General features: G+C 37.7%; 1 protein-coding gene and 1 long non-coding RNA gene across 2 annotated transcripts; one reads left to right on the forward strand and one right to left on the reverse strand.

Moving 5' to 3' along the window:
• Positions 1-4,321: 4,321 nt before the first annotated feature.
• On the forward strand, positions 4,322-6,640 carry LOC122656623. The gene is made up of 2 exons (XR_006332132.1): positions 4,322-4,466; positions 6,306-6,640. It is a non-coding gene; the product is annotated as an uncharacterized LOC122656623 (long non-coding RNA).
• Positions 6,641-8,903: 2,263 nt separating this feature from the next.
• On the reverse strand, positions 8,904-9,458 carry LOC122656622. The gene has a single exon (XM_043851230.1). The coding sequence runs from the start codon at positions 9,404-9,406 to the stop codon at positions 9,197-9,199; it is 210 nt and encodes a 69-aa protein (XP_043707165.1). The 5' UTR covers positions 9,407-9,458; the 3' UTR covers positions 8,904-9,196.
• Positions 9,459-12,692: the final 3,234 nt, after the last annotated feature.

A 12,692-nucleotide genomic window follows, 5' to 3' on the forward strand; every position in this document is an offset into this window, starting at 1 on the left:
ACCCTAGCCTGACTATAAGTCCCCTTAGTTGGGCTCAGGCCCATCCTGACCCTAACCTTGACCTCAACTCTGCCCTACTGTAATAAGCAAATTAAAATAACTCAGTGTTTATATAGCAATACAATAAAGCGAGGGATTCACATTAATCTAGTTATTTTATTATGTTTCTTTTTCTTTGGTATGATGGTTAGGCTTCATTTTAAATAATTATATTTCTTGATCACATGTGTCATAGCTTCTATTTTTTTATAATAACAAACCCTTGTTAATCGTTATTTGTTACATTAATAATTTTCTATATAATATAATATCATACTATCATTAGATATAATCAAGACCAAAACTAGGGTCAAAATCAGGACCAAGATCAAGACCATGAATTTCTGGCTTAGGCGGGCCAGGGCAGATCCGGGCCAAACTTGCAGTCCTAGATTGCATGTATATAATTTGTGTAAATTCCTACTAGCTCTACCGGCCCTTCTAACCCATATTGATGGTTCTTCTACTCAAACAACCCTCTTCTTGGATTTGCTATCATTATTACGCTTTAATCTTTGTATTTGTAACGGTCAACTATAGTTGTTGCAAAGTAACCAAAGTTGAATTTTCAAATAATTTTTCAAGTTTTATATCTCTGCGTACGTGAGCAAATCAAATTGTATTGAAACTTTTTTTGTTTTTTGGGGTGCAAAAATTGTATTGAAACTTACTTGATCAATAGATGAAACTTATATTCGTAATCAAAGGGTTCAAATCATGTGATAGTCCTCGCCATTAGAAGAGAAATGGGAACCTTTTATTTAATTTTTTTTTTTTATGATGATTTCATTATTTTTAACTATCTATTAGATCAACCGATTGTCATGAAACAAATGACGGCAGCCACAGCGAAAGAAACCTTCAACATTACTTGCGTGAGAAGTGGGCCGGGAGGAAGTGACCAGAAACATGGAATAGTAAGAGGCGTACATGACACCCTAGTCGATTATGGGAGATGACCTAAGGACCTCCCGCGTCTCCATATGAAATTTTCTCTCACTAGTTCTTTTCAATCAAATAAGGATTAAAATTTATATAATTTAGGCCAAATTTTTCATACATGGCTGTGCAAACATGCACAGTCGTGTACGCTCTCACAAAAAGTAAGAAAAGTTATAAACCCCTACTCATATTTAATGTGTCGAAACTCCCACCCTCTCACATGCGCGGCTTACATAACCGTGTATGAAAACTTTCCCTTATAATTTATTTATGAAAAATTGTTAACTAGATATATACTATTATGTAGGCAAGAGATCGTTTCTTAGTCACATGACCAGCATCAAATTGGAGACCAATGAGAGTGTGCAAAGAGGCATCAACATAGATAGAATTTTTTATTTACATGCTCCTATGTGGGTACAGGATCCGCGTGAATCAGATCTGATTCATTTATTAGACGGTTCTAATATCATGAATTGAATCCAACTAATAACCTATTTTGGTTAAATAGTTTTAAACAGTTCAAATAAGCGGTTTTACTGGTTTTAGTTTAGGTTTTATTGTCGATTCCGGTTACCAATTGTTGGCCTAATTGGGAACCACGACATTTCGGTCAAAACTCTAGAGAACGCATATAGAATGCTATTAGACTTAAAAGGTTTTTTTAATCAAATTTGTATGTTTAACGGTTCAATGGCATATATCAGGTCTAATCAATTTTCATTTATGCAAAACGGAACCAAATCATTTGATAAACGGTTTTACTAAACAGTTTTGGTTTGCAATTGACATCCTTTTCCTCTACGGTTGAGTATAATTATAGTCCAAACTCCCAATGTATCTATACTTGTTGGTTGTAGTCTCTAAATTTGCCCTAATGGGTACAAATAGATAGCCCTTTTTTTGGAATTGTAGATAGCGGTTTTTTTATACTATAAAATGACAAAAATTTTGTTACATTCATGGAAAAGAATCCCCACAATGCTAGAATGGTATTTCATTTTCACGTGATATTTTTTTTATTTTTTCTCTTATACTTTAACTATGTATGCCTCATGTAGATGATTCTATTATCCACACCATCATTGGTGTGACATGCAAATTCTTCCATACATTAGATAGTGGGGAATCCTATTCTTGCACTTATAAAACTTAAAAAAAAAAACTATACATTATATAATTGTTGTTAATCTTATATAGTCTAGGTTAAAATGTCAAATAATTAAAACTCTATGATTTTTATTTCCATTCAATCAAAACCCAGTTGGCAATATATCTTATATACATTACAGTAGATTTATGGGAGAATGTTTCTTGTCCCGGGCATGGCCTCCACCAGCATCCTCCTCTCTTTGTCCCTTATAGATTGAACCGACAAGGGATGCTCATTGACTCTCACTTGCCCGCATAGCCTTTGCTATCAGGCAAGAAACATCTTCCCAAAATTTTATATTGGCAAGAAATCGATACTAGATCGCGTGGCCTTTGCATCAACACAGGCCAATAAGAATATACGAAAAGGCATCATCATGAATTGAACCTTTGATATCACTGGGACAGCAATTATATACTCCTATGTCTGCACACAAGATCCATGCGGATTGGGCTCCTCTCCACTGAGTGGAGAACCCAATGATGTATCGGACAGCTGGGCTGTGTCGCACACATCCCAATGGCTGACTGGGCACACATTGAGATGTGTGTGGCACAACCCAATCGTCAGATGCAGGCCTCATTGGACTTTCCACTCAGTGGAGAGCAACTGAATCCGATCCACGCTAACCGGTATTGTATATACATATAGACATAGAATAAAAAGAGAGTATTGAGCATTGGGTGTGTACATGTGGTGTGTGTTGTGTATATCTGTCATTCCATGGTCCTAAAAGTCGTTTAACCTTTTGGGATTGGTATGTGATTTGTGTCATTACACTTTCATCAAAAAAAAAAACTGCACTATGTGTGTTGGGTGCATGGGTTTAGTCTCACATCGGGTGTGTGTGTGTGGGGTGTGTGTTGTGTATATCCATCATTCTACGGTCGTAAAAATCGTTTAACCTTGAGGGCATTGGTCTGTTGTTTGTGGTTTGTGTGATTAATGTTTCATCAGAAAGGGAGTATTGAGATGAGGCAACCGGTTATTCAACTATTCATTGCGTACCCCACACGGACACACCTTGCCTTTTCTCCATCTCTGCATACAACAATCATTGTAAGCCTTTCATACTAGATAATTACTAGTAAAGAACGCTCCCAGTGACACGACATCAAAATCGTTATCCTCTTCTGTTATAGCATGGTGTTGTACTGCATCATGCGATGCTGTAGAGGTCATGTGATACAACGGATCCCACATAATGCACATGGCCTCTACAGCTGCCGCACGATGCATTATAACACAATGCTGTAACAGGAAAAGATAAATATTCCACGACATCGTCATTTATCTCTACATTTCGCATCAGACAACCACCTCACCCCTTCTCTTCTTAAAACTTCTGTCTGCCGCAAAGAAGAATTAATTAGAAGGGAAAAAGACGCGTTGCCGCTTAAACCCTCTCTCTCTCTCTCTCTCTCTCTCTCTCTCTTCATCATCTTCTGGAAGAAGAGAAACTCCTCTTAAAACCATCCAACCGGAATCCTGTCACTTGCAATTCAGTCAGAGTATTATATATATCTCTTGCAGATCTCTCTCAGCCTTCTCCAATCACCATTAATTAAAGTTTTGGATTATCATCAGACATAAGAGAGATAGGGGTGAAAGTCGTCTATAAAGTATAGAAGAGAGGTAAAACTTACCCTTAAAATATAATTGGGGCTGAGTTTGTGAGTTTATCCGTTAGTCTCGATCGCAGGAACAGAAAACACACAACATCTTAATAAAGGGTGGCTTTTTCCAACATCCATTCGCCCCCTTTCAGCTGTTCTTTCTCTCTCTCTCTCTCTCTCTCTCTCTCTCTCTCTCTCTTTTGTTTCTCCATTTTGCTCTTAATTATTAATGTATAGGAACCGAAAGAGTAGTCGTCTTCTTCTGATTGCTGATTGTTTAGGTTTAGGCTTTTAGGGTTTCGACGGTTTTATCGTCTATTTTATACCTAGAAATATGAGGAGAAGCCAAGATGAGCAATCAAGGGTTTTCTACGAGCTCTGCGCTCTCATCTTCAACATCCTTCGTTCTCCTCCTCTCCCGATGCCCTTATCGACCCCTTCTTCGGCCATGGCACCAACTGCCCCGCCGTCAAGGCGACAATCGATCTCGCAGGTGTCTCCGGCTGCGTTCGCTTCGCTTCTTCTTGGGATTTCGCTCTCTTTGATGCTTTGTGGTTCTGTTACCTTCGTGATTGGATTTATTTTAATGCCTTGGGTTCTCGGGCTGGTCATGTTTTTATACTTTGTTGCGATCGTTTCCAATCTCTCCGTGTTGGGTCGATCAATTCTTTACCCCACTGCTATAACATCTGCCCTGTCTCGGAAGGAGATGCCTGGTGAGGGTTTTAAATTTTTCTCTTTTTCTTTTTCGGTTTATTCTTCTTTCCTTCTGAAATTCAATTTTCTTTCCTGAAACTTGAAAGCTGTTTCTGCTCTTTGGTTGAGATTATGTATTGCTGTTGACTTGTTTCTTCTTCTGGTTTGCTATCTCATTTGGTTCACATTATGTTGACTTTGTCGATGAAAATTAAGCTATCCTGTGCCTGTTCCTTTTATTTCATTTTCGTTTACTATGAGCAGTCTCCCTATTTGTTATGATTCTAAATTCAAATGTAATTTGAGTAATTTAAAGATCTTTGTGTAGAATTCTTTTGATGGAATAATTTTATATCACTTATTCGAAACGCTGCTGTTCTTTGTTCCAATAGCTTTCTATACTTCTACCAAAACAAAAAAGCTTTCTATACAGGGGACATATTGGAAGAAGACTTTAATTTTCTTACTACATGGCCGTATCGATAGTTTTTATTCCTTGATTATTTCTGATTGAATTCTTTTTTGATACCATTGTTGACATGGATTAAATTTGCAACGAACAAGAAACAGGTGAATATGTCGTTCTGAATGGTTACTTTGTTCTTGCACAAATTTTCTTTTAAGTTCGATGAATTCCTAGCAGAGTAGAGACCTCCATGGTGCAATTTTTGTAATTGGAACTTCTGTTTTTCCATGTCTTTCGGTTGAACTGATTTTCGGTGCTGGTTCAGTATAATTCCAAAAACAAATCCCCCCACCCCCACCCTTTTTCACTCTAGACTTTAGTTTTGCTTTTGTGTTAAATTTTTTCAATTTTTTCAATTGAATGAGAACGCTGAATTTGTGGAGTGTCCATCACAACTATGATATTGAAATCTGGTAAATTTGGTCAGTACTTTGCCATATCCTTCATTGTTCTAGCTTCTTGTTCTTATTTGAGAAGCATTCTCTCTTCCTTTCATCTACTTCACTATAACTTGGTTCTTTTATCTATATCTAGCATTATGCTTCCATTTAATCTCATGGGTTTAAGATCTATTTCAATTGCAGCCTGATACATCTAAGTTGTAAACTTATCATTGTTGCATATCAAGCTAACCAAATCAACTTTGGTAAATGATGACCTGAATAGAGTTGAAACGGTTTTCAAGTTGACATTTTGATTCTAGTAACCTGCACTTAGTTGAATAATCAGATTGAATGAAGTTTTTTTTTGAATAGGTGGCCCCAAGAGTGAACTCACAACCTCTTAATTGTGAGGTGTTGGCCTTTGCCAACTGATCTTACCCCCTTAGGGTAGGTTGAATGAAGTTGTTGCTGGGCCTATAGAAATCTATTTTCTTAGGTTATAGTATACTGTTCACATCTATTGTCAATAAATCTAGTTCACTTACAAGTGGTGAACCATTTGGATTGATTCAAGAATTATTTAAGCTATTGTACATGCTTCCTGAAGTTTTTATTAATGTCTACAAATTGGGTCAGACACAAAAAAAATTCTGATTTGCTGCCATAATTTTTTCATCTGAAACGTAGACGCTAGTTTATTGTCCCTGATTGATTTGAAGGGTTAATGTCAATCATAGCTCTTGTTCAGCCTAAATTTGAAGTTAGATGTGATGAATTATATAAATATTAAGGTCCCTTTATGGCTGTCTTCCCATATTGTTGCTTCTGTTGATTATCAAGCATGTGGTTGTTAGTGTGTGCCACAAGACTTTTATGCAAGTGGAGCAGAGGTGATTGACGTATAGCATCTGTAGATTATTCTATAATTTTCTGTTCTTCAAGAATATTTTTTTATAATGGGCTTCCTGTGTATGGCGACGTTTAACCATTCCTTGTATTCACTGCTACAGCATGGAACTTTTTGTGAGGTTGAACCACTGCTAGATGAAGATTCATGGGGAGAAATATCACTACTGAAGTGATTTTGCATTATGAGAGGGTGATAAGCACCATTAAGATTTGTGAAGTCTACAGAACTTCTTATGTTGGTCATGCTGCCCTGCCTCTAAGCTAGACTTTGTCAGTCTTCGGCTATCGATGCAGAAACTATGCTTGTATGTTCTTGGATAGCAACTACTGAAAGTTTTTGAAGTGTGTTCGACATTGAGAATAACTTGTGTATTGCTAAAATCGATCCTGATGGTGTTGACTTAGTCGAGAATATCTACTTTTATGATTCTCATTTCATCTCATATTGGTTTACTAATTTCTCCAACCACCCCCCCCCCCTTGTCAAAGAAAAAAATGTTTTGCTGTGAGTTAGACGCGGTGTTTGAAGAGGAAGAAGATACAATAGTTCTTGTTATTCTCTCGGTTGGGTGCTTGCTTGACTTGTGTTAATCTTGCTCAATAGTTATGCCTCACATTTATGTAAGAACATGTTAGTGGTGTTTGATTCTGTCATGAAGATATATTTACCAGACACAAGGCAGACTTGGCTGGATGACCCAACAACCAATCTGAGGCCTAAACAAGCGTTTTCAGAATTGGTTGAAGGCTTGAGAATGCAGTTTCACTGTGCTGGAATCTAATCTGATTTCCTGGTTGGAACATGCAGATGGAATGGGTTTTGGGTCCTCAATTACATGGGCTCAAGCCATTTTTCTGATTCGGCATGTTTACTGGATTCCAGATGCAATGGATTTTTTTTTTTTCTTTATCTTCTTTTTGTGTGAAGAATTACTGAAGATTGCCATGAATAGGGTGTTAATGTGTTATGGATATCATTATTTAGTCATGGCCCATGGTTAGTTTTATACTGTGGATAGCTTTTGTTCTTGTTCATTTTTTCGTTGTGTGAAGATTGCAGGAATAGGTTGTTATAGGTATCATTATTAGTCATGGCTTAGTTTTTGTGTCAGTTTGATATCTTCGCGTCTTCATGTAACGTTTTGAAAATTTTAAAATTTTGGAATAATTGTGACGAGAGAAAAACACATGCATTTTGGGTGAGAGTCGGCCCATTAATCTGGGCTGAACCTCTCAAGCAACCAGGTAAGCGTTCTTTATTCTTGGTGTTTATTCTTAATTTATTCTTAAAACAAAAAGACAATCAAAAGAAGGCGTTTTAAGCATTTGATATCTAGAGTTCTGATCCATTGTGACCGATTCCTGGTTATTCTAGAAAAACTAACTCGGACCAATCCTAATCTCGACTCCATTTCATAAAACTCTGAATTTAGGAATCGGTATCAGTCTCAGACAATACCGATTTAGATCGAGAAATCAACATCAGCCTCTGCCGATTCGATACTGGGTTCTCAAACCATGGTTGGAAGTCAAATTCAGATTTTACTAAGTGAACTAAACTAGGCTGTGTTTGGTATGCATTCTTAGAATGCATTTCAGGTCAATTTTGTGTTCTTGAGTGATCATCTGAAAATGCAAAATTGACTTTAAATGCATTCAATCTATCAAGGTTTTGCAGTGGTAAACTTGGGAATTGAGATTTGCAATGAAGTGGCTGATTGGATTCGTTGAACCAGAAACCCTTGCAGCCAGCCATGGCTTAAATAACTGGATTGGAATGCGGACTACCCAATTCCCAAATAATGTCGATTCCCATAACTTACTTTGGAATTAGCATTTAGCCATGAATGCTATTTCATGTTTATTTTTATTTTTATTAATATATTTTTTTTTTTCAAAAAACAATGGATACCCCTGGTAAGTGGTAATTTAGATATAATTTTGAATAAAATAAATAAATTACTCTATTTTCTAGGGTTTTGGCTGATTCCTATCAGTTCCTAATCGATTTGAGGTCCCTACAGGATACCACAGAGAAAAAGAGGTGGTTTTGTCTTTCGGCACTCGCATCGCATGCAGAGAGAATAATAGACGATACAGGAACGAACCCCCAATCTCTGCAACCCTTCTGTCAAACCACTCAAATCAGAAAGGAGAGATCGTAGTCTAGGGTGTCTTCTTCTCCATAGTCCAATATAGCTTTAAACATTACCGGGTGCTCATTACCCATGATTCATTAACGATGGTCTCTCTCTCTCTCAATCTCTCTCTCTTACTTCCATTTCTAAAAAATACAGATATTTCCATCATCTTGCACCCTTTTCTCCACTCCCCTGTTTATCATGCCATGTGGACTGGTGATTTTACAATTTGACCATTGGACTGGTGGGTGATGCATGGGTGGGTCTACTTCTACTTCTTTACCATGCTTGTTGCAGGCAGAGTCCTGTTTAACCTTGAATGCTGGATTCAAGGATTCTACAGCACTCCTTGCAGCCTAACGATGATGGTCAGTGATGGTCCTCCCTATTTCAAACGTTCCTCTTCTGGGAGTCCACACCTAACTGTCAAAGTCTAGCAAGGGTAGAATTTTTTTATTATTATTTTAAGGCATTAAGTAGAACTTAAAATAATTCTCTGCAGACAAGGTGAAAAACTTGAGAAAAATAGTAATGGCAAAAAAATTAGAACTAACTTAGTCGCAATAACTAAAGAATCATCAGATTTTAAGGAAAAAATGAACGAAAAGAAACAAGCGCAAGTGCCATAACGTTTGGCAATCACTCAAATATCAATCAGATTTAAGAATCCAATTTACCAAATCACTCACCATCACTCACATACATAGAAACCTAACACTCAGATTTAGGGGAGAACCCTTAAAATAAAAATAACAGAGAACATATATAGAGGGAGATGTAAAGATGATTTAGTTAAGAGACAAACCAGAGGAAGGACGAGTAAACTAGGTAGAGAGGAGAAATTAAAAGAGTTAGCCGGCGTAGATGTGAACACCGATGGCGATGAGGAAGATTGTGATGAGACCAAAATAGATAATGGTGTGAACAAGGATGGAGATCCCACTGGTCTGCATGTTTCCAAACTCCACAACTCTGTTCCTGCCCGGTATCTGGAACAGCAGCCCAGGCGTCAACAGCACGAACAGCACCACCGCTATCAGCACCGGCCCCCAATCTGCCATTTCCTTCGATCGATTTTTCAAACCCCTCTACTGTGTGTGTATGACAGAGCGAGCGACCAAATGAAGCCCAAAAAAAAAGAAAAGAAGAGATGTAGAGAGCAATAGGAGAGGAGATACCAAAGATGAAAATTGAAATGCAGAAGGTGGGTGGGGAGAGAGAATATAGTAATTTAAATGCAGAGGATATGTTCGTTAGTATGTCGAAGAAGAAAAAAGAGGAGTAAAAGGCCAAGACAACAAGCAGCATCGATATCTACACCTTTCGGTTCAGGGAATAGACACGTGCGGGACAGCTAATGAAACGGTAGCATCGATTCTCTCCAGTAAGTGGACGGTTGCGATATCCTCTAATACTCCACTTTTACTGTGAGATAAGAGATAAACATCTGTTTGGAGTTCGGATTTGTCTTTCATATATTTTATTCTTCCTCCCCTTCCTTCTTCTTCGTTTTTCAGGTTATTCTTGTTCTCATGAACGTCAGGTCTTACTTGTTAGTGAAAGTGTGAAACACCCCTTTGGCACTTTCTGCTTGTGTGTTGTATCTTGTCTTTTTAATAATTAGTTACACAGCGCAGGTGTCGCTCCTTCATCACTTGGACTGTTTGATTTTGATTGCAATCCCAATTTCGCAGTTTTTTTTTCCTTATCTATCATGATTCTATTTTTTGAAAACAGTTTTCTTTACGGGAGTGTGGTCTACGTCAGTATTTTCATGTTAAAATAAGGGGACAGAGATACCTTTTCACATGAGAAGAGAGAGATAAACTCATGGGAGTACTGGCATTGTCCACGCTCCTTTCCCTTTTCTCTTTTTTTGGATAATAAAAATCAAATGGATAAAAAACTCTACTTGATGGTGTTTTCTATGTTTTTTTATAAGGCACCATGGGATGATGCATCCGACCACTGGGGTAGATACCTAGGCATGCTCACCCATTGGCTCAGACGCTTGTGTAGAAACCATGTGACCAAGTAGAGAACTTTTGCCTCAAATCCAATAGTGATATTTTTTCTAACATGACTTTAATTCATGGATCGAGTTTTCTTCCACCCACGGTGAATGGGATCCCGCATGGGAAAGGATGTCAGGAGTATATTTTAGAACATACAAAAACTCTAAGGGGGTATAAACCATCCTCTATAAATGAAGGGAAACTTTAGTCTTACTTCATAGTTTTATTTCACAATAAAAACAAACAATCCGACACGTTTCAGACAATATCGATTCGAAGCAGTTGCAAATTCAAAAAATGGTATTTTTTATTCAATATTAATGATATGTATCGATCTTGCATTAATAGTGATCACGACTGAAACATATCCGATACCTAAAACTATGCTTTAATTACAACTACTAGAGACTAGAGAGAGGGGGTCTTGGGTTGGTTTGGTTAATTGGTTCCATAAAATATATCTAGGCCCCATTATCCAACTTATTGAAGTATCATGGGGATAGGGTAGTTGGGGTTGAACCGCGGTTTTAAAAGTCGGGATTTTGGATATAAATCGGTCAGAGTGATCATAATTTTGATCGATTTCCTTTCAAAATCGAGGGTTAGGGTGACAGATTCCTCATTGATCCTGATCGATTGTACACCAGAGAACAATCCCGACTATGATCCCTTCCAAAATCTAGGGTAAAAAATTGACTCGATCGATTCTGATCTAGGATTAGAATTGGTCAAGACCGATTTGGATCCCGATTACAGGTTTTAACCTTTCTGAATCAATCAATTTGAATTGGCAGGAATCAGGATTAGGCTCGATCAATTCCAATTCCATCAATTCAATTTTGATTTTTCAGACAGACCCTGAACCAAACTCACGTCCTTTTTGTTTTTTTCTTTTGGTAGAACCAAACTCTCCTGTCATCTCATGTAATATATGACAAACGAATTCACTATTCAAAGGTATCAATTTCAATCTCTACTCAAGGTTTAGTCTGGATCAACGCCTTGTACATGGAGGTAGGGATGTAAATGGATAACCGAAATCCGAATCCGAATTCGCATCCGTATTCGTTTAGGGGCATCCGTATTCGTTTAGAGATATCCGGAAAATAATCCGAATACTCCGATTAAAATCCGTCCGAAAAAAAATCCGAATACTTAATAATAAAAAATTAAATAAATAATGATTTCAAGGGTTTTTGAAGATTAAACAAGTTCTAGAATATGATGAAAAGAGAATCATGATCTAAGAGATATGGATTGAGAGTGAATTGTATCCGCTAGGGGGAGGAAGGTCCGGGTTACACAAGGCAGAGATGTAAACGGATGGTCGAAAATCCGAATCCGATCCGCATCCGAATCCGTTTAGAGGTATCCGTATTCGACCAGGGAATATCCGGCTCCGATCAAATCCGATCCGTATCCGATCCGAATCCGATCCGTTTACATCCCTACATGGAGGGTAATAACTCTTCGTGTTAGGTTCCATTACATGTTTTTTTTTTATTCCCAAATGTCCCTGTGAAGTGTGAACACTCTGACAGCACATAGAGGGGGGTATTCTTGAAAACAGAAGAATATACATATTGTCACGACATCCTACGTAAAGTCTTCACCAATAGGGAGTTGATCCGGGTTCAAGACGACTCAGTTATCAAGAGGGGAATAAATTTCCAGACTCCTCAAGCATTCATCATTTTTTATAGTTCCATAAATAATTAGGGAGAAAGAACGTTATCCAGTCCTACGACCACGCCTAGACAAAAAAGTGTTTTAGAGTGTCTGAAAATGATCACTTTATTCTCATGTAAAGGTGGATTTTTCAGGTGCCACTAGGTTGTTTAGTTTTTGGGCGTGGTTGCCACGCGAGGCGCTCGATCAGGTAGCATTCTATTGCTCAAATAATTAAAAAGAAAGACAACGCTATTTGGTGGCATGTTGTGTGTGATGTCTGTGTTTAAATACAGAGAGTCATGTGAAATTATTGTTGCAGCATTAGAAATTTCTATCGTTTCATGGGATTATGGTAATCATTTCATGTGTCCCTATGTCTAAACGCAAGAGCCGCTTGTCATACAAAATAAAGTGGTGTTATTTTTTGTTAGATGACAAGTTTGCTTTGCTTGCTGTAGGGAGTTTTAATTCGTCACATCATATGAAACCAGAATTAGTTAGTATCCGGACAGGTCTCTAACATGCATCCAGTCTAGGGTTGAAGGTGAAAGAAGTGTGGTGTTCCAATCAACGGATTGTCAAGTCTCTTCCAACTCCAACACATACTCCTTGGTCTTGACCACTTCTCAAGGATTTTGTGTATATAAATACCATAGGACAA

This window comes from Telopea speciosissima, chromosome 3 (genome assembly GCF_018873765.1).
Source record: "Telopea speciosissima isolate NSW1024214 ecotype Mountain lineage chromosome 3, Tspe_v1, whole genome shotgun sequence".
NCBI classification, from domain to species: domain Eukaryota; kingdom Viridiplantae; phylum Streptophyta; class Magnoliopsida; order Proteales; family Proteaceae; genus Telopea; species Telopea speciosissima.

Excerpts from the sequence above, each read along its gene's own strand:
- LOC122656622 (XM_043851230.1), bottom strand. The coding sequence starts at position 9,406 with ATGGCAGATTGGGGGCCGGTGCTGATAGCGGTGGTGCTGTTCGTGCTG.